Genomic DNA, 25,209 nt, shown 5'->3' with positions numbered 1-25,209 from the left:
CCGTGACACGTGCTCGGGTACGGGACGGAGGCGCAGTGGGAGTGCGCCCTCAAACCTTAATTTTCCTCATCAACATGTGAGTTAGTGGGAAAACAGAAACACAAAAGTACATTTTGTTCAATATAAAGCAGTAGTTTGACATTTTGGGAAATGTGCCACACCTGTTTAGTTTCTTTACAGATTAACAAACGTGACTTTTGCACAGAGTCAGATTAGCTGTTTCCAGCCGTTATGCTAAGCTAAACTAAGCTAATCTGAGGCTCCGGTTCAGATGGAAACAGGAGTTTTTAAGCCCCAAAATCGCCGTCGCCGACTAAACTAAAGAAACATCTGATCAAATGACTTGTTTTCACCCGTGAGCGTTGTCATGGAAACAGCCGCAGCTTCGTATTTACTTTTCTCAAAATATCAAACTTTTCCTTTAGCTTTTGTTCCCATGGAATAAAAGAGTCTGAGCGCTGTGGTACATTCCCTTTACTGACATTCACAGTCAATATTTTACACTGGATACAAGCATCGTATAGAAAACACACACACACACACACACACACACACACATGCTCTCACACACACACACATGCTCACACACACATGCTCACACACACACACACTCACACACACACACACTCTCTATGGCTTATGACAGAAGCAGTCGGTGGTCGGCTCTTTCAGGAGGATTAAACTCGAACCCGTTTCCCTGTCGAGGCTCCAGACTCAGGATTCACTCGCCTCGTGTTTGTGTGTTTGTGTGTTTTTGTGTTTTAGGAAAGAACGATCGTGTGAACGCAAAGACGTGGTTAATATTTGCAGTGTGTGGTTTTATCTTTTGTAAAGTGCTACAGAAATAAAATGTACTGTATTAAACGTGTCACCATCACCTCGTGACGCTCTGACCATTTATTTACAGATTTCATTTGAATGAAACTAATGTTGTAAATAAACGATGCGAGCGCGAACAGGAACAACGTGGATTTACGTCTTAAATGACGACAAAAGTGGGGATGAAAGTGAATATTGGGGGAAATCGAACCCACGAGGATCTTTGCACTGATGAGACATGAAAAACGTCTGATGGCACCGAGACGTTCAGAAATCTTCTTTTAAAAAGTCTCAAATGTTGGTTCTTTACCGCTCCTCGTGTTTCTTTTTTATTCTTGTGATAAAACCACAGAAGCCTCGGACCAACCGTCGTTCTGGTGCACAGTCGGACGTTTGGTTCAGCGTTTTGGTTCGCTCCTAAATGCTGAAGACGGTTTCCATCAGTGACGTTTTCTCAATGCAGCTCTGAGAAACTGAATATTGTTGATTAATCAAACGAATTATCAGTTTAACGTGATTTTCAAACACACTGAGACTCACATCCGGGAGCTGTGATGGTTGAACTCGCCCTTTAACTGTCGTGTTAGCGCTTAAAAGTTTCCCCAGCGCCCGTCTCTCATTAGATAATTAATGAGTCGTATCGTGTCCCATGAACCAGGAAACGTGTCGGATAAACGCGTCACTACTCAACCTCGGATGCTCTTTTTAGGAACTACTGTAGTTTCAGAAATCATGCGACTGTTTCTTTGATTGTTCCTGGTGTAAACAACAGGAAGAGCAGAAGGATTCCCGCAGCATCAAAGGGCTTTACGGGTCCAACACTTCCTGCTTTAAAGGACGGTTTAGAGTCCTTTAAAGCAGGAAGTGTTCGAGCTTCTCCCCCGTCTCAGGGGAAAACGAGGGCGCGGAGAACGACCGTTCAAAAATACGACTAACAATACAAAGATCAAAGCAAACGGGTGAAGTGTCCGTTAACGATTCATATATATTTCATTAAAGGTTGAATGTGTAGAATGAGCAGGACAGTTCCATCTAGTCTCCAGATCGTCGTCTCAACAACATGAAAGTGATGTTAGCATCCAGGAGCAGCGTAGCCATGTGGGCGTGCGTTTGAATGGCGTTCCTCTCCTTTCTCTCAGTCCATGGAGTGAATGCTCGGCCTATAGTGACTCTGGTTGTTGCCCGTCTCCGCTCACTCAGCTGCTGGGACAAAGAACGCCCCCTTCACTGAGGCTCCCAAGCAGCTGCAGGATTGGCTAACTCCATTTCACCCAGTGCCAGCCTACAGTAGCTGCACCCAACAACAGACAACCCTGGCAACCAGCAACGCCCAACGCTATTGGCTGCTGCCATGGAAACACAACGGGACAGGAAGTCATTGTCAAACCCGTCAAAACGCCCGTGTGAGGATTATTATTAAAAAATATAACTTTGAATAAAGATTCTACAGATTCAACCTTTAAGAAATGTCTTGTTTCGTCCGACTGGGTCCAAAGAAAAGGATTTGATTCATTAAATGTTTTTGGCATCATGTGACAGAAGGTCTGAGGAACCTGTTGGGACCAGCCGGGTCGTGTTAGCTTGTTAAGTTAAAACGCACGTTGGCGCGTCGTTGACCTCTGACCTTCAGACATCTGCATTATTGTGTCGACTGCGGTCGTGTCGTCATGTTAAATATTACGTGCGTTGATGTCAAAGCTTTGGGAATAAATAAAAGAAGTTTCCTTTTATAGTTTACAACATTAGCGTCAAAGTAAAGTTGGTTTAGTTAATGAAGGTTATGGAATCGAGACGACGTTGAATCAGATGTTAAGTTTTTAAAGTGTCAGAAATGAGTGAGACGAGCGCGCCGTGACCTCCCAGAGCCAGAGGTCACGTCTTCAGACGCCTTTCACAGACGTTCTGTTAATAACGCTGTTCAACAGAGAAAAGCAGCAAACTGTCACATTTAACGAGCTGAAACACGTCGATGTTTGGTATTTTCTTTCTCTTTTTTGCTGACGTATCATTTATTAATCCAACCTTCAGGATAAAACTGACCTTTAAGAGCGGCACGGGGAATTGAACCCTCGACCCTGGCAGTGTTCATGTTGCAAAGCCGTCGCTGCATAAATATCAAAGCTGCATGTGAGTATATGCAATAGAGCCGTTTATTGCTCGTTAGAGATGAAACTCTTTAAAACAGAGCGCTGATTCTTTTCTACTCTAACGTGATGACGTTTCTACACGGACCGCGAGCTGAAGAGCGCCCGGGCGGCGCCGAGGTCTTCGCCCCTCAGGTCGACGGGAGGCCGGAGAGGAAACTGACCTGCAAGTTTTTCCTTCTTTGAACCTTTGGAGGCGAATCGACAAAAAGGCACCGAGCAGTTTTTGTTCTTTCTCTCGTCCTTTTTTGGTTTTTAGGAGAAAGCGTCCGTCGGCCGTCGGGTCAGCCGGTGCCGTGGCTGCTGTACTCGAAGACGCCCTTCTTGAAGAACGGCGAGAACTCACAGACGGCGTGTTTGGTGAGGTGGAAACCGCCGTCTGCGTCGACTCGGAGAGGAGAGCCGGAGGAGGACAGCATCACCCGGAACAGGTTCCTCAGATAACGCTGCGGAACAAAAACACAACACACGGTCACCTCTCACGTTCTCTGAGCGCGGGGCGATGAAACGCTTAGAAGAGTCTTGCCTCCAAGTGATTCCGGCGTTCAGCGACCATCCGCTCGTCTCGGTTTCCAAACAGTTTCTTGGGAGGGAACTCGAGCGCCGCCAGCTGAAGCAGAGACCAGAACATTAAACGAAACCCTTACGCGTCTCCACAGACCAGATGTTTGTAAAGGTGGTTAACTCACCTCCGGATATTTTAACTTCAGGCTCTTGTGCATTTCCCTGAAGCGACTGTAACGTCTGAACACAGTCCACGTCTCGTCCATCACAGCGATCTGATCAAAGACCGACACGTTACACTCTTACACACGTTCTGCTCCTCGTGTACGACAAAAAGACCCCAAAGAACATGACGAACACGGCTGAGTGAACTCACCTTCACCTCGAACTCAAAGTGCTCGTCCTTCCCCTGCCCGCGGAGAACATAACGAGGGATGCTAATTTTAACGGGCTCCTGGAGGCCGTCGGAGCTCGCCCCCAGAGAACGACAGACCAGGTGCTGCAGAGAAAAGTCCCCGGGGTGAAGGGAAAGAGAGAGGGAGGGAAGGAAGAGAAGAAGAAGAAGAAGAAGTGGAGAGTAAAGGGTTCAAAATTACAATAATCGTCTTGAATTCATTCCTTGAACTCGATTTACCTCACAGATGATTGGCAAAGATCAAATCAGACGTAAAATCTCATCGTTTTATTATTAATTTACAAGATTAACATGTTTACATTTCTAAAAAGGCACATTAAACATTAATACTTGAAATATATACGAATTAAATCTGATTTGTAATCACGTCACGACTGAACCTTCCAGTTTCGTCGAGTCTTCAGATCCAAAATCATTCTTCCTAAAGTGCAAGCTGCAACTTTTAGATCACGACATAAACATCACTCTGAACTATAAAAAATCAAAAATCACTGAAACACGATCAAATATCAAGAGCTAAAAACCGTAAACAAGTAAAAAAAAGCAAAAAAAATACAGAGAAACCACAAATCTTCATTCATTAAATCGAGATTAACAACAGAAATGACTGAGTACACAAACGATTTTAGCAGATTTGTCAAAATGGCCGACTCACAAAATTACATTTGAATAACAGACTTTATAAGAAGTTTATAAGAAGGTTTAAAATACTGCTGAATCACCTTTTCAGACAAAAGCTCCAACCCTAACCCCCCAAAGGTTATAACGTATTTAACACGGTAAACAGGTAAATGAATCCAGGTGTAACCGCCTCTACGTGTTTTAACTCAGGTACAAAGATGGTTGATCAAGAGCGCAGCTTCCGCGGTACAACCAAACGTTAACTTCCAGGAATCGCAGCGACCTCTGGAGTCAGAGACGGGGGGCACTTCGGCCTCGCCTCGCCGTGACTCTACCGTCTTCTCTCGCGTTTGTTGTTTGTGAGTTTTAAACGCGATCTCGACCGTCAGGCAGTTGTCGTTCTGCCTCACGAGCAGGCAGCGGATGTCTGAGCGCTTGCGGAGCTGGAGACCCTGAAACTGGGGCTGTGCAGGGACCAGAGCGGAGCCCCGCGGCACCGGGTGGAAGACGCCGTCCTCCCGGAGAACAGCCACATGAGTGTCCGTCAGGAGGAACTGAAAAATGGCGTCCTGATGCAGACGGGTGGAGTTCTTGACTTTGACGCTGGTGTAAAGCAGAGGACAAATGTTTGCCAGAGACGGTTTGCCAGGACCGTCCATGTTCCCATGGACGATGTAGAGCAGATCTGCGAGGACCCGCTTGAATCTGGAGGTGAAGTGGAGGCCGCTGTCCAGGACGATGTCGGGTATGCTCGAAGTCCAATCCAGGGAGAGGGCCATGAGGTCATCGCAGAGTAACGGGTGAACCTCAGACCCTTCGGTGAACTCCTCAGGAGAAAGGACCTTCAGCAAAGCTTTGCAGAACTCCTGCGTAAGCTCTTTACTGTGGGTGGAAACTACCAAGATGGTGTCTTCAGTGCTGCTAATGAGGCGAACGTGCTGCCCTGCCAAACTAATCTGGACCTTCTTGATTTGGACGAGGTTAAAATTGTGGCAAATACTTAAGTTGTCATCTGAGTTTGTTCCGCTTGACAGAACTATGATGTCCTTTTTCGACAGAAGCAAGCACCCGGGCTTTGGGATCGGCTTCTCGCCGTTGGCAGTTTTGAGCCAAAAGATACTCAAAGGTTTTTCCACTTTCACTTGAGGAACCAGAGATTCCAACTTCTCTAACATCTTCTGGGATGAAAGTGACTGTAGCCGAGACAAGGCTGGTGGCGCCTGGACCAGTCTCTGATAAAACACTTCAGGACATGTGTCTTTGACAGACGACACGGAGCCTTCGGGCCATCCTAAGACACCCTGGGTTACAGACACACCGCAATTCTGAGGAAGACTTAGGGCGCCATCCCTCGACAGATCAACCAGGCGGACTTTATTTTCTGTAAGGATGCCAGGTTCTGGTTTTGGTTTGAGCTGCATTTGATGACCCAGAGGCAGCTCTCTGGACATCATTGTCACATACTGAGAGAGTACAACCTTCATTTCACCCATCCGTACGTTTCTAATGATGTCCCGCGTGCCCTGCAGCCTTCGACCGGCGTCTTTATACGCTTCGGACAGCTTTCCAGTAAAATACTCCAACGCACAGCTCCTGGTAGGTGTCATTTCCTCAGTTTGTCTCTTTATGTCTGTCTCTTGTTTTTCTTGACCATGATTTAAAGCGTCCGACTCCTGCTTCTTCGACAACTGATCATTTGGAAGTTCTGCGTCTTCTACTATCCCTGTGCCACGCGTTCGGTGCTTGCTTACTGCATCGTTGACCTTTTTATCAGTAAAATTCTCATTTTCGTCAACTCTGTCCGTCTCTGCGTTTGCCGCGGTGACACAAAGCTTGTGCTGTCCGATGTCACAACGATCGAGTTCTCCCGGATGGATATTCAGTTCTCGGTTCCACCGTTTGTTTTCGTCGCCATCTTGTTTGTAAAACACTTCCTCTTTTTCAATCGAGACTTCAGCTGTGGATTCTAGATTCCCCTTTCTGTGAGGCTCCAGGAGAACGTAATCCGGTTCTTCAAACATGTGTCTCTGGGTGTGAGGAGGGGGAGTTTCCTCGAGCTCCGGGAAAGGCAGGATGCTAGACCACACCCCACAGTCTCTCTGTGTGCACAAGGGGAAGGGGGGAGTGCGTGACTACATCATCAAGAGGGACGTCCATAACACACCACCCCAATGAGAATTACAGTTCCTCCATCACCAAGTGCACAGGTGAGCTGCAAGTGATTCAGAATTAACAGTGTGAAGAGGTCGTGCATGCAAATTAGGATCAACTTCTGTTTCAGTGCGTTTCTGTGCAGTTTAAGAACCCGAGTATATTCAGGTTACGGTCACACTCGTAAACACCGCATCCCGGTTAACAGACCTAGAGAACTCCTTCAGTACCCTGATTACTCGTGCACGTAAACAGCGCTCTCGGATTATGATCGGGTTACGCGTCTGCACATGCTCCGTAGGTTATAACTGCCCTCCCCACTCTGTGGCAGCGGCTTTCAAACAGGAAATAGAATAAATCAGGAAGCAACGGCGCCCAAACAACAACAACACGAGTTTAACCTTTGAACCCACTGAGGACGTCACCATGGAGACTAACATCACTACCAAGAAGACCCGTTTCTGTCCTGACTCTGTCCAAACGGCGTCCGTGTTCTTGGCGCTTTCCAAGTTTGATTTTGACAAAAGGTCAACGTGAAGAAAAATACGTGTTCACACCAGAGCGCCACCTGCTGTCATCCTGCACGTCCTTCCACGCTCATGTAAACGGGGGGAACTTAAATCATCTGATTATTCTCTTAACCGGGGAAAGACTAAGTTTGAGCCGCTGCTGTGACTAAACTCACTGAACACTTTAAACTCTAATCAAACACGAACAAAGTAGCATTTTCAAATAGACTGATCACGAGAAACTGTTCTAGAAACTATTGCGAGAGGCGAGAATTTTAAAAGATTAATAAACGTTTATTTCTAAAGAATATTTAACACTAGAACTGGAGGACAGAAACAAAACAACCAAAAACAAATCAAATGGACTCTCAGTCTATTTGAACTCATTGGACTCCCACTGTGCCTCCGTACCGTGCCCCAGCACGTGTCACAGCTAAAGTCTGGTTCCTTTGACCAGTGTGAGTGCAACCGTACCACGTCTAGGAGCGGCACGCTTGCTGTTCACGGCCCGTTTGAGAGAGGTGGGCTTTAGTAAAGCACGTTTGCACGTGTACGAGCACGAGCGTGCGCACGTGTACGAGCGCGAGGCCTACGGCGGTTCTGAGGTCATTTCCTGTGCGCCTGTTGGGACGTAGAAAAAAGAAGGAGGGACCATGCGCGGACATTTCAAACAATGGCGGTGAAAGGTTCACGTTGGTGTGATGCGGAGGTGGAGTGTTTACTGCAGATTTGGTCGATGAAAAGATTCAAAAACAGTCGACAAGACGCACAAAAACTCAGAGGTCTACGGAAAGATCTGGAAACAAAGCCACGCATCGCCATGACGTCATCAATGCGTGTGACGTGTTACGGCGTGATGACGTATAGGCAGCAAGAAGCATTCTCCGAGGCCCAGGTAGTGTGAGTACAAACGGGCCTGGAGGGGGGGACAAGGACCCTAAAGCACGGGGCACGGGACAGAGGCACAGTGGGAGGGCGCCCTAAGCTGCTCCTCACAGGGCTCTCCTGCTGCACTCTGGTTAACTCCAGGAGTCCTCCTCCCCACACACACAGAGACCGTGCTGCTGACGAGTGACGGACACGGCACCAGACGAGGGTGAACTCCTCGTTACAGGAGGAAGAGAGGCTCAGTGGAGACAGACGCACCGCAGTGAGACCTCTGTGACAGAGCGACACCAGGGAAACACAGGAAACGACCGCGGCTGGAAAAGTTATCATGAGATGAATCGATTTATTGCCACAGGCCTATCTGCAAACCCTTCTCATGACGATACCGTTCTCTGTGAGCAGACGGATCATCGTTACAGAACAACAAGTCTCAGGCTCAAACTTTGACACTTTATTCGACCGAAACTAAAAACGAAACTGCAAATACACATATTTTAAACCCATGTTTGATTCCACAGTGTTTGAAATTGCCTATTTCAAGGTTTTGAGCTTCCATGCATTGATTGGATGCCAGCCTCTGACCGTGCATGAGTGATAACGGGTAAACAGAGTTGGAACATAATGCAGCAGGATTACAGATGTTTAGTGATTGAAGGTTAAATTTGTAACGATCCCAGAAACCAGAGTGAGATTCAGCTCTTACCTCATATTTATGCCTCCTGGGGTGAACGTTCTGGAGCTTTTCATCCTCCTGAAAACAACGGATCTTAACATCAACTCTCAGGTTTTATTCAACACACAGCAGAGTGTTTTTAATCTCCAACAAAAATAAAGATCAGGCAACAGGTTTGTTTTGAAATCATCCTGAAATGATGCGTCATGACGGCAGGAAGTGGGAAATGAACCCAGGACAAATTAAAAACCCAATTAAAGGAGCAGCAAAGCAAACTGATTAAAGGAAGAGTTACTGAGTGGATCCATGAGCGTATTAGGGGAGAGTCATGCAGGTCACAGGGCGGGGGGGGGTGGGGGGGGGGGGGGTCCTTGTCTTACCTCGTCTGTTAATCTAACAGAGCTACAGTCACTAGCTTCCTCCTCCTCCTGCAGGTTAAAGAGCTAAATATCAGTTCTGCACAGACACAGATGCTTCCACCGCTAATGTTTCACTGGAGAAGAACAAGACGTTTAGTTCTGTGAATGAAGGATTTATTTGGACCAAACCGGAGTTTTATTTGAGTTTCTGCTACGGATGTACGGTACAGTCTAAGGGCGCACCTCCGCTGTTCCTCCGTCCCGTGCCCGGCTAAAGTCTGGTTCCTTTGACCAGTGTGAGTGTCCCTCCTTCTTTTTTCTATGTCCCAACAGGCGCACAGGAAATGACCTCAGAACCGGCGTAGGCCTCGTGCTCGTACACGTGCGCACGCTCGTGCTCGTACACGTGCAAACGTGCTTTACTAAAGCCCACCTCTCTCAAACGGGCCGTGGACGGCAAGTGTGCCGCAGTTATGCGCAGAGCGGTTGCACTCACACTGGTCAAACGCACTAGGCTTTAGCCGAAAAACCTGTTTTGGGAAGGTGCGGAAGGACAGTGTGAGTGCGCCCTAAGTTTCTACCGTTTCTACCGTCCTATCGTTAATACCGTATACACCTATTGTACCTTTTATACCGTCTTGGTTCGCTCTAAATCAGATGTTTGTCTTTGTTTGTTTGTTTGTTTAATAAAGGAAGATAAGTGGAAGAATATTTATTTCATTGTGAATCTATCTTGTTTATTCATTAGCATAGTTAGCGTAGCACTCGCCGCTCAAACACATCTGACGGGAGAAACACGCGGCTGAAGTTCGGCAGCCGTCGGTCGCTGGGCGGATTTTTAACATGTAGTGAAAGTGTGCAAATTAACCGTAGAGGTGTAACGTGTGTGGATGTTTTAGTGCAGGACTGATGTTTATCAGAGTGGAGGCCTGTGGGAGGAGCTGGCTGGTTTGACGTTAAAGTGATAAAGTGATAAAGTAATACAGTTCTTACCCTGAGAGAGTCACACGACAGAGACAGATCCAAGTTGCTGTTGCTGCCGTTGAGGAAATTCATCTTGCGTAACCGTCGCTGGACTTCCTCTTCGATGTACGCGTTGATCCTGAGGACGATGATGAACACACGTTAGCATCGACACAAACAGGAAATAAATAACAAAACAAGCTGCGGATGCGTGGAGTTACTGTGGGACAGAACCAGGAGGCGACTCTGCAGAGAGACGTGATCCTTAAACGCAGCAGAGCTCTCCAAGGACGTCGACGTCCTACGAACCGGATGTGGACATGATCTGATTCTCTGTGTCCGACACGTTCTTACTCATTAGAAACTAAGGGTGTTCGGTCTAAAGGGTAGGAATTTAACTACAGTCTGGATTTTGACTCTACGTTGTAAAACATCCCAGGGTCTTTTTCGGCAAATTAGGTCATCAACTAAGCCATCAAGACAATTTTAGTTGTGTAACAACTATTAACGTAGAGAGATGCTAACAGCCGTACGTGGCTAACAGTGATTAGCTCGGGGAGGCACGGTGAAGGCATTCAAAGGTCTTTTTTTAACCACTAATGCTGCTGAAAATAACAGCAAACCTCTGCAGCAGCATGAGAAGAGTCCCTACACACACAACAAAGCGTCATCAGCGTAGTTAGTGAAGCCAGAGTTTATTAAAAGAGTGTTTTAAAGACTTACCTACTGGCCCCTGCACCAGCTCCTCTCATAGTAAAGTCCATTACAGTGGAAGGAGCCCATTGATGCTTTGTTGTGTGTGTAGGGACTCTTCTCATGCTGCTGCAGAGGTTTGCTGTTATTTTCAGCAGCATTAGTGGTTAAAAAAGACCTTTGAATGCCTTCACCGTGCTGCCCCGAGCTAACCACTGTTAGCCACGTCCGGCTGTTAGCATCTCTCCTGGATTTCTACCTTAATAGTTGTTACAGGAAAAATTGTCTCGATGACTTAATTTGCTTGAAAACACCCTGGGATAATTTTACGATGAACATACGGTGATATAAGACCGTTGATATACGTTTTAGACCGTTCAGCCCGACTGGAAATACTCTGAGTGTAACCCGTGTCACACCCTGAACCAAACGGTCACGCAGACGGTTTTCCTAATCTGGTCGAAACCAACCGAACACCTTGTTGGCGTCTTTGTGTAAACCAGCTTCTTCTTCAGCCGCGGAGGTTTGTAATCTACTCTGAGCAGCGCCATATATTCTCCGCACAACGATCAGACGTCATACAGGCGTCGCACCAGAGGTCCGACGGGGGGGATTAAAGGGACGAGGAGGGAGTTGTGGCTCTGGGGACGCACCTGTCGTCGGACAGCGGCAGCAGAGTGTTCAGGCTCTGGATGTGGCTGACCGGCGAGCTGTTGTGACTCGACTTCTCCTCGTTACTGACGGAGTGAGTCCGGTTGTTGTCTTCCCCTTCGCTGATCCTCTGCCTCAACTTCTGGATCTCCCGCTCGACTCTAGAGAGGAAGGAACGAGACGCCGCTGTGAAAGCCTGACTGGAAAATGTGTCTTCAAAGATGTGAGGTTTATTCATTTAAGGCGTCAACAGTCGGTCAGAGAGTTCACGTGTTTCAGGTGCTAACGCGCTAAAATGACACGAATCACACAAATATTTGACCTCGTCTCAAGTCTCTAAAACCATAAACTTACACATAAAATGACTCAAAATAGACGAAAAATGAACTAAAATGAACTCACAACGACGACAAATGACACAAGATGACGACAAAAAGACAAAATTACTAAAAAATCAAAACAAATCAAACACAAAATGAACGTAAAGAGACGCAAAACAACTAAAAACGGACAAAAAATGAACAAAAACTGACTCAGAAGTGACACAAAAAGCAAAAGCTCAAAGCTTTCAGCACAGTTTCTGTTTTACACACGTTAATAATTCAAAATGTCACTTTGTAAATGAACATGGTTCTCTCTGAAGTCACGTTTGCTGTTCAAAGGTCAAAATATCTGCAGATTTTCTCGATCCGAAGAAAGTGACGTTGCTTTTTCACCGTGAAATAATTTTGTTCTGTGCAAAAGTAAAAAAAGAAATATACTGACGTGCTTAAATATATTGAAGATTAAAAAAGATGCAATAATCACTAAAAACAGATGCAAAATGATTAAAAATAGATGCAAAATGACTTAAAATAGATGCAAAATGACTAAAAATAGATGCAAAATGATTAAAAACAGATGCAAAATGACTAAAAATAGATGCAAAATGATTAAAAACAGATGCAAAATGATTAAAAACAGATGCAAAATGACTAAAAACAGATGCAAAATGATTAAAAACAGATGCAAAATGATTAAAAAAAGATGTAAAATGACTAAAAACAGATGCAAAATGATTAAAATAGATGAAAAATGATTAAAAACAGATGCAAAATGACTAAAAATAGTTAAAGATACTTAAACAAAGAAAGATCAGTTGTGCTGTAAATAACTCTCTGTGTTCATGTTTTGAAGTATCTGTGTTCAGTGATGTAAGGAAAGGTTCTGACCTCTGCGGGTCCAGGTCGGCGCCGCTCCTCTGGGTCCTGGGGACGGAGCTCTTGAGCCTCTGCTCCTCGGCGTCGGGCTCCAGGGAGACGCTGCGCCTCAGGGCCGAGTGCCTGCGCTCCAGCCGGGCCACCGCCTGCTCCATGGCCTCCCTCTGCTGCTTCTCCTTGGACTCCAGGATCTCCTTCTCCTTCCGCCTCACCTTCTCCTCCTGCCGCGCCACGTTGGCCGTGAACTCGTAGGTCTCCTGCAGCTGCTGCAGCTGCTGGGCGCCGTGCCAGTGCAGGTTCAGCTTCTCCTCCTTGTCCTCCAGCTCCTTCTCCACCTGGAACAGCGTGTTGTCCAGCCCCGGAGGACTGTCGCAGTTCCCGTTGCTGCCCCCGCCGCTGCGCTCCAGCATCTCCGCCGCTCTCTGCTTCTCCTCGGCGAGCGCGGGGAGGAGGCCGTCGGCCACGCTGGCCAGCTGACGCTCCTTGAACTGCAGCCTCTGCTCCGCCTGTCGGACCAGCTGCTCCTCCTGGCTGACGGCTGTGGCGTCCTGCGCCCCCCTCTCCTGCGTCTCCTTCAGCAGCTGGTGGTGCTCTTTGAGGCTGTGGTTGAGGTGCTGCAGGGTGCTGCGCTCGGCGGCGACCTCCTTCTCCAGGCGCTCCCGCTGCTGCCTCAGCCCCTCCTCCAGCTGGCCCAGCTCCTTCACCTGAGCCTCCTTGAAGTTTGTGTACCGTGCCTGTGCGGACCGCGCCTCCTCGCCAGCGTCCTCCACGTCTGGCCGTTCTCCCGCCTCTTTGGCGCGGAGGAGCACTTCTCGGATCTCGGCCAGGGCTCGGCGCTCCTCCTCCAGGCGCCGTGCGTCCTCCCGGGTCAGCAGGGCAGCGGCGGCCTCGTGTTTGTCCCTCAGCTGCTCCTCCAGCCTCCCCACCAGACTCAGCTGCTCGCGCTCCTGCTCCTCCAGCCGCCGCCGCTCGGCCTCCAGCCGGACTTTCTGCTCCTCGCGCTCCCTCTTCAGTCTCTCCAGCTCGCGGTAGATCTCGCTCTGCTCCGCGGCCTCCTGCTGCCGCCGCTGCTCCTCCTCCTCCGCAGCTTCACCCTCCTGCTGCCGTTTCCGTCGCTGCAGCTCCTCCCCCCCGTGGACCTCGGAGCGTCTCTCCTCCTCGAAGCGCTCCTTCTCAGCCAGGAAGTCCCTCAGGCGGCTCTCGATGTCCTGGCTGCGGCGGCGGAGGCTCTCCTCCTGATGGAGGATCCGCTGCTGCACCTCCTCGGACTCTTTCCGCTGAGACTCCACCTCCTGCTGCAGCCGCTCCAGCTCCACCTTCTCACTCTGGTGCTTCGCCTCCATCTCCTTGATGAGCCTCCTGCAGCAGAGACAAACACAGCGGAGCGTGTGTTTACATCTAAAATGATATTTTCTATTATAGCACCGCACCGACGGTTTCGATGCTTCTACTTGTGAACAGTTTTAAACAGACTGGACTCGTTTTTATAGCTTCAGTTACTTTACCAGCTTCAGCTCAACGTACAGATTCAACTCATCCTGTGTGTGAGTGCACGTCTGTCGTCTTCCTCTTCTTATATTTTAACACACTGATCTGAAAACGTTATCGGTGATATGATTCACTTTCACAGAGCTTTTATTGTGAAAGGTAAGGAGGAGGAAGCGTTTGTCGAGGTTGAAGTAGAGAAATGGAAGCGTGAGGTCGAGTATCGGAGCTCTGTGTCGTCGTCTCATGATCCTCAGAAGCAAACAAACGACCTGATTGGTCGATGTCTTTATTCGAGCGAAAGCTTCAAAAAATCAAACTCCATCCGAGAAAAGTAACGTTTTTTCACCGTATAATAACAAATCGTGTTCTGTGAGAAAAACAAGTTTTAAAATATACTGACGTGCTTTAATATATTGATGATTAAGAAATAGATACAAAATGACTAAAAATAGAAGGAAAATGATTAAAAATAGATAAAAATGACTGAAAAAAGATGCAAAATCATTCAAATAGATGCAAAATTATTAAAAACAGATGCAAAATGACTATAAAGTGGATACAAAATGTAAAATAAAAGCGTGCTGGCAGAGCAGCAGGAAGGAAAGTGTGTGAAGGCTTCACTTCACTTCCTCGTCCTGTCAAAATAAAAGCCCTGGCAGAGGAGCAGCCTCTTACCTTTTCAGCTCCAGTTTCTCCAGCTCTTCTCTCTGCTGCCGCTCAAACTCCAGCCTGTCCACACAAAACACTACATCAGAGAAGGAGAGACACACACACACACACGCGCACACATGCACACACACACGCACACACACACACAGAGAGAGAGAGACACACACACACACACACACAGAGAGAGACACACAGAGACAGAGAGACACACACACACACACGCGCACACACGCACACACGCACACACCCACACACACAAACGCACACGGCGGGTGAAAGCAGCAGTCGACACACGAAATGCTGAAAATGAAACGTGATGCGATGTGAAATAAGCCGCGGTGCGCTCTCTACGCAGACGCAGGCGGAAGCAGAAGCAGGCGGAAGCAGAAGCAGGCGGAAGCAGAAGCAGCGCTGTGACGTGCAAAACAACAACAACAACAGAGGATGAGGGACGAGCGGACACACGTGTGTGGGGACACTCAGACAGGAAGTGGACGGCTGCGGGGACACTCAGCCAGGAAGTGGACGGCTGCGGGGACACTCAGACAGTGTGGAAGTGGACGTCTACCTGAGGAAGACGGGGCCCTTCTCAGCGAGGAGACTGTCGACAGGACACGGTTCAGACAGTTACAGGGTGGACGCCAGCACACTGAGCGCCTCGTCATCATCGTCATGGTTACAACAACAATAATAACAATAATAATCCAACACAACCAAACGTTACAGAGGGATCCCGGTCTGATCTTTCACGTTTATTTTTGCACAATTTGGATGTTTTAGCAGATTTCTTGGCACCACCTTTGCGGTTTTATGATTTTATTTATATATAATGTTGTTCTAATACGGAAAACCTCAAGAATCTAAAGCTACTTTGAGATAAAAAGGACAAAGAGTGTTGAATAAAGAGCCGCGGAGCCTCAGGACTGAACTCTGCGTCCGCGCTGATGAACCAACACTGGGACGTCGTAATAGGATAAACGTCTGAAGCTCTGAGGGGGTTTGGATGCAGAGGGGAGATGCACTGCAGCGTCTGAGCGTCACATGCAGCTGTGTGTGTGTGTGTGTGTGTGTGTGTGTGTGTGTGTGTGTGTGTGTGTGTGTGTGTGTGTGTGTGTGTGTGTGTGTGTGTGTGTGTGTGTGTGTGTGTGTGTGTGTGTGTGTTCTCACACTCACCCGGGGTTGTAGAGCATCACGGTGGACAGACTCTCACAGGACTTGGACAGGTCCGTCATGGAGAGGCTGAACGTAGAGAGGAGGCCGCTCTGAGGGGACAGGAGAGGTCAGGAGAGGTAAGACGAGGACGGGAGAGGACATGAGAGGTCAGGAGAGGACAGGAGAGGTCGGGAGAGGTCAGGAGAGGTAAGACAAGGTCAGGAGAGGACAAGAGAGGACAAGAGAGGACATGAGAGGTCAGGAGAGGTCAGGAGAGGACGGGAGAGGACATGAGAGGACATGAGGACGGGAGAGGACATGACAGGAGAGGACGGGAGAGGACGGGAGAGGTCGGGAGGGGACAGGAGAGGTCGGGAGAGGACAGGAGAGGACAGGAGAGGACGGGAGAGGACGGGAGAGGACGGGAGAGGACAGGAGAGGACAGGAGAGGTCATCTTTACAAGAAACGCAGCTGTTTACAGCATCAGCAGTACGAAAACAGACTAATTGGATGCAAAATGATTCAAAATGACTAAAAATAGATTCAAAATCATCAACAATAGATGCAAAATCACTAATAAGGGACACAAAATTGCTAAAAGTAGATAAAAATGAGGGTATACAAAATAAAAGCAGGGTTGTCAGAGCAGGAAGAAGAACTCAGAGCACCAGTGTGAAACACTGAGACATGTAACCCTGCACTCAAAATGTGAGTGAAGCAAAAGTACAGAAGCATTAAAATCAGATTCTAATATCGACGCATGAATGTGAACGTCGCTCTGTTGGTGGAGACTGAACCCGAGAGCAGGGTCGGGCTGAGGATCAGGCCTCACCTTCCGTTTCTCCCTCAGCTTGGCCGCTTCCTTCGGGTGGTTGAACCGGAACATGTTGGTCCTGCCGAGCAGAATAACGGCGCCTGAACAAACACACACACACACACACACAAACAGGAAGTGAGACTCCTCTTTCACCCTCTGAACTCTGGACTGACGTTTCATCCACAGCTCTCAGTTTAAATGTCACCAACAATAAACTGTTTGCAACAGACAGGATTGAGGTGCCCGACTTTATGTTTCAATGAAAAATGAGGCTGGTGAGTTTAAAATGACTAAAAATAGATGCAAAATGATTAAAAATAGATGCAGAATGATTAAAAATAGATGCAAAATGACTAAAAACAGATGCAAAATGACTAAAAATAGATGCAAAATGACTAAAAATAGATGCAAAATGACTAAAAATAGATGCAAAATGCTTTAAAATAGATGCAAAATGACTAAAGATAGATGCAAAATGACTAAAAATAGATGCAAAATGACTAAAAATAGATGCAGAATGATTAAAAATAGCTGCAAAATGACTAAAAACAGATGCAGAATGATTAAAAATAGCTGCAAAATGACTAAAAATAGATGCAAATTGACTAAAAACAGATGCAAAATGACTAAAAAGATGCCCTTGTGGCGGCGCTCTCACCTTGGTTGAGCGGCATCGGCTCCGTCACCTGAACGCCGTTGACTGAACACTGAGCTCCGGCGAGCGGCACCAGGGTCACTTTGCCGTTCTGGCTCTCGAACCGGCAGTGTTCACTCTCCAGGTCCAGACCGTGCAGGACTGCAGTGGGAAGAGACGACAGAGACACGCGGGGAAACGTCAGGAGGAGGGTTTTAACGATTCTAGAATTACGTTTATATTAGTGTGCACGTGTTCAGAAATGTGCGTTTGCTTCTACTTCACGTGTGTTTCTCGTCCTGCGGCGTGTTAAACGCTCGCTGCTGCTGGTGGTTAATAAAGAAAACAGACTCACTGATGTCCTGCTCTGTGGACGCGTCCTCTCTGCCCACGTACGTGCGTCCCTCCTGGAGACGCCGGAGGAAACAGAAACGCTTTAAAACACTTTGGTCTGAATCTTTGGATGAAAACACGGATCCTTCAGCGCGCTCTGACCTTCAGATGGTACAGGATGATGCCGGTGCTGAGCAGGTCGTCGTCGATGCCGATGAGATGAGGCAGCTCCGAGTCCAGCACCACACCGATGCCCTCTTTCCTCAGAGCCAGAGTCTCCTCCTGCGCACACACACACACACACACACACACACACACACACACACACACACACACCAGGAGTCTGCTTTAGTGCCGTGGAGCGGAACAATCACAATAAACACGGTAAGGGAAAAGAAAACACGAGCACAGCACGAGTCCAGAATGACGGTTAAGACACGACCAATGTGGGTTTCCCTCCCTCAAGCTACTAAACCTGGTTCTGACGCTCGCTGCTCAAGTCCGCCGTTAACGTCACTGTTTATTATCAGACGCTAGCTGCTAGCTTAATGATGCTCAGTGTTCAGGATCACAGTTCTACAGCAATAATCAGCCACAATGCCATCACCCATCACCCTAATGTAATGGTGGGAAAACACTGGGCGCCCTCCCACTGTGCCTCCGTCCCGTGCCCCGTGCTTTAGGGTCCTTGTCCCCCCCTCCAGGCCCGTTTGTACTCACACTACCTGGGCCTCGGAGAATGCTTCTTGCTGCCTATACGTCATCACGCCGTAACGTTTTCTATGTCCTAACAGGCGCACAGGAAATGACCTCAGAGCCGCCGTAGGCCTCGTGCTCGTACACGTGCGCACGCTCGTGCTCGTACACGTGCAAACGTGCTTTACTAAAGCCCACCTCTCCCAAACGGGCCGTGGACGGCAAGCGTGCCGCTCCTAGACGTGGTACGGTTGCACTCACACTGGTCAAAGGAACCAGACTTTACCCGTGGAACATGCTGGGGCACGGGACGGAGGCACAGTGGAAGGGTGCCCACTGATACCGGATCACGGCAGAGAAACCCCTGAATTATCAATGTCGGACGTCGCGTGTTAACGCCCGTCCCACCGAGGCGTCTTTTAGGAAAGGAGGAATGTTACGTGCGTGAGCGCGGGCCGGGCTTTACCTTCAGTATGTTCTGCGTCTCGTTCCACTTGTTGGTCCACTCTTTGGTCAGCTCCAGGACCTGAGGACACAGAAGAAGGGTCAGGTGGTCTCGGGGTCACGTGGCGTTCAGATCAACACGAGTAACAGGAGACTTTAGACTCACTCTGGCTTCGTTCTGGTGCAGTTTCTCCTCCATACTCAGAGCGGTGGGCGAGTCCAGGAGAGCGATCTGACACACACACACAGACAGATCACACACACATAAGTATAATTATATAGAAATAAATATGATCTTTACTTTATTATCAGTGTTCGTTCAACATTTCATGAGTCTAATTTAAGCACTTTCAGGCTTTTCCGGCACCTCAGAGTCGTGGTTAATTCACTATTTTACAAAAACACACATAATGTAAATGATTAAAGGACGTTAAAGGAGATGGTTTTGTGCTATAAACAACTAAAAGTGTGTTTTGTAACACCAGAGGATAGGAAATTATTAAATATTTCGATTTATATTCTAAAGCTATTTGTTGTGAAAGAAATGCAAATACAACTTTAATTTTATCTAAAATTTAAAGACTTTTAAAACCTTGAAAACAGTAAAATTCAAGCGTTTTTAAGGATTTCAACACAAGCAGCTTTATATTGTTATGATCAAAGACACTTTTGCTTTTATTTAATCTGCCCAGTTTCAAACATTACAGTCATTTCATATTTATTTTATATTTCTCTGCCTGTTTCATGGCTTTTAATGTTTAAAATGCAGCATTTATGACTTTTTATCTTTCTTTTCCTTCAGAATTTCACTGTTTTCGTCGTCATCAGTTTGTTTCTTTAGTAAAGAAGTTTGCGCTGCGTGAAAGGTGCGGGAGATAAAATATGTCTGGTGCTTTATTCATGTTAATTATCTGTTATTTATGATAGCAGGAGCATTTAGCAGCAAATAAATAATCCTGTCTGATGAGAGTTTAAAGGTGTAAAAGTGTGGAAGAGGAAGGAGGAAGGAGAAGAAGAAGAAGAAGAAGAAGAGGTGGCGGCGGCGGCGGCGGCAGCAGCTGTAGCAGCAGCAGCGTGAGCCTCGTACCTGGTTTCCCTGGATCAGCAGAGCCTTCAGTCGGGCGATCTCGGCCCTCAGCTCCCTGATGAGCCGGACGTTCCCGTCCTCGTTGATGGTTGGTTTGTTGATGATGTTCTTGGCTCGGTTGGCGTATCGCAGCGTGCTGAGCGTCTCGCCGTAGTTCACATCGGCGGGGCAAACGGCTGCGGAGAGACACGGCCGCATCATCACCATGCTTCTGTTGTTTGTTAAGATTTTAAATATCACTACGGTTTCATTGGCTCGTTTTAAATCCGTCTTTACTTCTTGACTTGTTGTGTGTGTAGGGACTCTTCTCATGCTGCTGCAGAGGTTTGCTGTTATTTTCAGCAGCATTAGTGGTTAAAAAAGACCTTTGAATGCCTTCACCGTGCTGCCCCGAGCTAACCACTGTTAGCCACGTCCGGCTGTTAGCGACTCCGGTCGTTCTCTGTTCATGTTTGAACAGAAAGAAACTGTCTCCGTGGATTATTGGACGTGTTTTCATGCTGAAAAAGACCCCGGGTCCATTTGCACCGGACTGACCCTTTAATTAATTTAGATTCATGTGCAAATCTTTACTATTTATAAATGTTATTATTGTTGAGGCTGCATGCTTCCTTTGTTTACAAATATCATCTACCGTATTCTCCGCACTATAAGTTGCACCTAAAAACCTTCCAATGTCTCAAAGCGCCTTATAATCCGGTGCTCCTTATATATGGACCAATATTGAGCCACAACAGGTCTCCAACTACGGTGAGCAGCCGCCGACTCTATTTTCCCCGTAGAAGAAGTAACGCGCGGTGCATGTTGAGATATACGACTGCGTGAAGCGTGCCGTTTCATTTCCATGTGTGTGTTTGTGTAAAGAGCCCAAAATGGCTCCTGTTAAGAGACACGCTTACGACGCAGAGTTTACACTCAAGGCCATTAGTCACGCAGTAGAACACGGGAACAGAGCAGCAGCCAGAGAGTTTAACATGAACCAATCAATGGTGCCGAAGTGGAGGAAGCAGCAAGACGACCTCCCCTGACTGTTGTGTTGACGTTCCCTTTAGTGCAGCTCCATCTAATGGATGCAGAACGTAACCCCAGCCTCCACTGTAGCGTCTGTTCTATGCACCTTATAATGCGGAGAATACGGTACATTGACTTGTTTTATTGGCGCTGTGTCGTTGTGTTGCATTGAGTTCTGTGTAAGTGTGTGAGTTTGGTCTCACTGGCGATCATGATGGTCTTGGAGTTCCCGCCCAAACTGTCCTTCAGGAGCCACGTCAGCACCGAGTCCCTGTAGGGAACAAACACCGCCTTCTTCTTCAGGTTGGTGTTCGCTCCGTCCTGCGTCATGTCGGCTGCAACGGGAGCGGGAAACACAACCTCAACACACACGAGTAGAAATACAAAATCAGGTTTCACATCAGAACTGTCTGTTTCTCTGACCGAGAGCGGAGATGACGTTGCCCAGGGTGACCAGCGACTTGTTGATGTTCCCTCCTTCCTTCAGTCGGACGCCCGTCGCCCCGGTGGCGTCGGCTCGCTCGCTGCCGGCCAGATCGACCAGGTGGATCTTACTGAGCGTCTCGCTGGGCATCTCTGCGTCAAACTTGGCCTGACGGAGACGGAGAGAGAGAGAGAGAGTAAGGCTGAGTATGAACCCTTTAAACGTGATCGTGTTTAAAACGATCTGAAATAAAAAACCATAAATATCTGGAGCAGAAAGTCACAGAACATTCAGTCAGTTTCAGGATTTTAACCCTTTGAATGACGGTAAAACTCAAGAAAATGCATTTGTGCTAAAATATCGTATATTAGCTACGTTTCCTGATCGATTCCCAACAAAGCAGCGGTCTCGCTCTACAGAAATTAACTTAGGGCGCCCTCCCACTGTGCCTCTGTGCCGTGCCCCAGCACATTTCACGGCTTAAGTCTGGTTCCTTTGACCAGAGTGAGTGCAACCGTACCACGTCTAGTACCGAACGGCGGCGTTCACAGGGTTAATAAAACTCTAGTTTGAGGAAATCTAGCAGAGCTGTTGCGTTTCCACCGACCTGGAGAAGTTTCTGTTTAATGCATCAGCTGCTGTAAAGAGACCAGAGGTAACCAAACTTAACCACCTCTCAGAAAATGACTCCATTTATTTTATTAACCTTTATTTATCCAGGTCAAATCTCCCAGGGTCTCATTTGCAAGAGAGACCAGTTCAGGTCGGCAGCAGCAAAACACAAAGTTACAGACTGACTGAACACAGGAGACACAACACACAACACACAGGCGACACAACACACAACACACAGGAGACACAACACACAACACACAGGAGACACAACACACAACACACAGGAGACACAACACACAGGAGACAACACACAGGAGACACAACACACAACACACAGGAGACACAACACACAACACACAGGAGACACAACACACAACACACAGGAGACAACACAGTCTTACAGTACAAACTGCAAAGGGCAAAGAACATGTTATGTACAAGTGCAGACCCCAACAGACTCTCTCAACAGCCTCCTACAGCAGTTTGAAGTCTCCTAAAGAACTAAAGCTGCGCAGCTTCAGCCTCTGCTGGAGCTGGTTCCAGGTCTCAGGTGCAGCTTCAGCCTCTGCTGGAGCTGGTTCCAGGTCTCAGGAGCAGCTTCAGCCTCTGCTGGAGCTGGTTCCAGGTCTCAGGTGCAGCTTCAGCCTCTGCTGGAGCTGGTTCCAGGTCGCAGGTGCAGCTTCAGCCTCTGCTGGAGCTGGTTCCAGGTCTCAGGTGCAGCTTCAGCCTCTGCTGGAGCTGGTTCCAGGTCTCAGGTGCAGCTTCAGCCTCTGCTGGAGCTGGTTCCAGGTCTCAGGTGCAGCTTCAGCCTCTGCTGGAGCTGGTTCCAGGTCTCAGGTGCAGCTTCAGCCTCTGCTGGAGCTGGTTCCAGGTCGCAGGTGCAGCTTCAGCCTCTGCTGGAGCTGGTTCCAGGTCTCAGGTGCAGCTTCAGCCTCTGCTGGAGCTGGTTCCAGGTCTCAGGTGCAGCTTCAGCCTCTGCTGGAGCTGGTTCCAGGTCTCAGGTGCAGCTTCAGCCTCTGCTGGAGCTGGTTCCAGGTCGCAGGTGCAGCTTCAGCCTCTGCTGGAGCTGGTTCCAGGTCTCAGACGCAGCTTCAGCCTCTGCTGGAGCTGGTTCCAGGTCGCAGGTGCAGCTTCAGCCTCTGCTGGAGCTGGTTCCAGGTCACAGGTGCAGCTTCAGCCTCTGCTGGAGCTGGTTCAAGGTCTCAGGTGCAGCTTCATCCTCTGCTGGAGCTGGTTCCAGGTCTCAGACGCAGCTTCAGCCTCTGCTGGAGCTGGTTCCAGGTCTCAGGAGCAGCTTCAGCCTCTGCTGGAGCTGGTTCCAGGTCGCAGGTGCAGCTTCAGCCTCTGCTGGAGCTGGTTCCAGGTCTCAGGTGCAGCTTCAGCCTCTGCTGGAGCTGGTTCCAGGTCTCAGGAGCAGCTTCAGCCTCTGCTGGAGCTGGTTCCAGGTCTCAGACGCAGCTTCAGCCTCTGCTGGAGCTGGTTCCAGGTCTCAGGTGCGCAGCTTCAGCCTCTGCTGGAGCTGGTTCCAGGTCTCAGGTGCAGCTTCAGCCTCTGCTGGAGCTGGTTCCAGGTCTCAGGTGCAGCTTCAGCCTCTGCTGGAGCTGGTTCCAGGTCGCAGGCGCAGGAAAATGCCTTCTTGCCAAGTTCAGTACGGACTGACGGGACGGCAAAGAGATGAAGTCCAGGGACCGGAGGCTGCGATTGGACTGATTCCGTACCAGATCAGTGACAAATAAGAGCGGCGCGGTCTGATAATGGATTTATAGATGAATAGATGCCAGTGAGTGGTTCTGTGCGTGGAGAGTGAAGACCAGTGTGTGAGAGAGGACGATGCACAGTGATGTGTGAGGGGTTTACAGCCGGTTATGGATCTCAAGGCCCCGTGATGTGAGTGAGCAGAGGCATTTATATAAACACAACATCCCCAGAACCCAGGAGTGGAGAGTCTGACCTGTGTGAAGTTGATGGTGAAGATGGCGTGCGAGCGGCTGCTGACGTCGTTCATGCCGGTGCTGGCGGTGGTGCGGTTGATGTTCCCGGCCTCCATCAGCTCCTCCACGTCGCCGTAGTTCTGCACCAGGTGTTTGGACAGATCTGAGACCAGGAGGGAAGAAGGGAAACCGCGTTAACTGGGAACAAACTCCACTTAAAGGTTCACAGACGGTCACGTTCACTTTTTAAATACTTAGACGGATTTTAATCTGCTGCAAACACAAAAGCGCGTCCTGAGAGTTTACAACAACACATGTGGATTAGAACAGCGACCACTTCCTACACAGAAGCTGCCTATACGTCATCACGCCGTAACACGTCACACGCATTGATGACGTCATGGCGATGCGTGGCTTTGTTTCCAGATCTTTCCGTATACCTCAGAGTTTTTGTGCGTCTTGTCGACTGTTTTTGAATCTTTTCATCGACCAAATCTGCAGTAAACACTCCACCTCCGCATCACACCAACGTGAACCTTTCACCGCCATTGTTTGAAATGTCCGCGCATGGTCCCTCCTTCTTTTTTCTACGTCCCAACAGGCGCACAGGAAATGACCTCAGAACCACCGTAGGCCTCGTGCTCATACACGTGCGCACGCTCGTGCTCGTACACGTGCAAACGTGCTTTACTAAAGCCCACCTCTCCCAAACGGGCCGTGGACGGCAAGCGTGCCGCTCCTAGACGCGGTACGGTCAAAGGAACCAGACTTTAGCCGTGGAACGTGTTTGGGCACGGTACGGAGGCACAGTGGGAGTGCGACCTAACACTCAGAGTCCTGCTGGTCACAGATCTTGTCGCTGGTGACGCCTCGTCCCCGTCAGTGCAACTTTACGACAAACGGACGACTGAGAACGTCTCGTCATTGGGATTTGGCGTAAACTGAAAGCAGCAACAGGAAAAGTCTCCGGCTGGAGTTCACTCCTCCGCAGTCTCACCTTCTACGTACGGCCCGTCCTTCGGGTGCTCCCGGACTCTCAGGTTGTAGGTCTGAGTGGACTTCCTCCTCAGCAGGTCTCTCACCCTCTCGTTGTAGATCTCCAGGTAGCTGAAGACGTAAAGCAGAGGAGAACACGGTGGGTACAAACTCGACTCTGCCGCTCAGGTGGGTTCCTCTCGCTCCCCGCTCTCACCTGACTTCTGTACGGAACGACGCTTCGTCCCATCGGGTCGCCTCGGAGATACGAGTGAACAACCCTTCACAGAACCTCGGGATCAGACCTGCGTCGCCCTGAAACCAGAGACTTCAGTGAGACCAT

General features: G+C 48.6%; 1 protein-coding gene across 1 annotated transcript in view; it reads right to left on the bottom strand.

Annotated features, from left to right (window-relative positions):
• kif16ba (kinesin family member 16Ba) overlaps nucleotides 1-25,209 on the bottom strand; it is a 26,380-nt gene continuing 1,171 nt past the window's right edge. The window contains exons 3-25 of the mRNA XM_083932613.1: nucleotides 25,084-25,181; nucleotides 24,889-24,998; nucleotides 23,912-24,054; nucleotides 21,345-21,513; nucleotides 21,125-21,256; nucleotides 19,911-20,086; nucleotides 18,990-19,055; nucleotides 18,846-18,905; nucleotides 17,846-17,965; nucleotides 17,706-17,757; nucleotides 17,375-17,512; nucleotides 16,732-16,814; nucleotides 15,920-16,008; nucleotides 15,315-15,347; nucleotides 14,753-14,806; nucleotides 12,602-13,948; nucleotides 11,393-11,551; nucleotides 10,077-10,185; nucleotides 8,755-8,802; nucleotides 3,844-3,966; nucleotides 3,653-3,742; nucleotides 3,490-3,573; nucleotides 1-3,409 (exon numbers count right to left, since the gene is read on the bottom strand). Coding sequence (XP_083788739.1) covers nucleotides 3,248-3,409; nucleotides 3,490-3,573; nucleotides 3,653-3,742; nucleotides 3,844-3,966; nucleotides 8,755-8,802; nucleotides 10,077-10,185; nucleotides 11,393-11,551; nucleotides 12,602-13,948; nucleotides 14,753-14,806; nucleotides 15,315-15,347; nucleotides 15,920-16,008; nucleotides 16,732-16,814; nucleotides 17,375-17,512; nucleotides 17,706-17,757; nucleotides 17,846-17,965; nucleotides 18,846-18,905; nucleotides 18,990-19,055; nucleotides 19,911-20,086; nucleotides 21,125-21,256; nucleotides 21,345-21,513; nucleotides 23,912-24,054; nucleotides 24,889-24,998; nucleotides 25,084-25,181 — 3,645 coding nt within the window. The 3' untranslated portion in view covers nucleotides 1-3,247. The remainder of the gene's footprint in view (nucleotides 3,410-3,489; nucleotides 3,574-3,652; nucleotides 3,743-3,843; nucleotides 3,967-8,754; nucleotides 8,803-10,076; nucleotides 10,186-11,392; nucleotides 11,552-12,601; nucleotides 13,949-14,752; nucleotides 14,807-15,314; nucleotides 15,348-15,919; nucleotides 16,009-16,731; nucleotides 16,815-17,374; nucleotides 17,513-17,705; nucleotides 17,758-17,845; nucleotides 17,966-18,845; nucleotides 18,906-18,989; nucleotides 19,056-19,910; nucleotides 20,087-21,124; nucleotides 21,257-21,344; nucleotides 21,514-23,911; nucleotides 24,055-24,888; nucleotides 24,999-25,083; nucleotides 25,182-25,209) is intronic.

This window comes from Echiichthys vipera (genome assembly GCF_963691815.1).
Source record: "Echiichthys vipera genome assembly, chromosome: 2".
Classification (NCBI taxonomy): domain Eukaryota; kingdom Metazoa; phylum Chordata; class Actinopteri; order Perciformes; family Trachinidae; genus Echiichthys; species Echiichthys vipera.
This window is presented reverse-complemented; position numbering and strand designations above follow the sequence as displayed.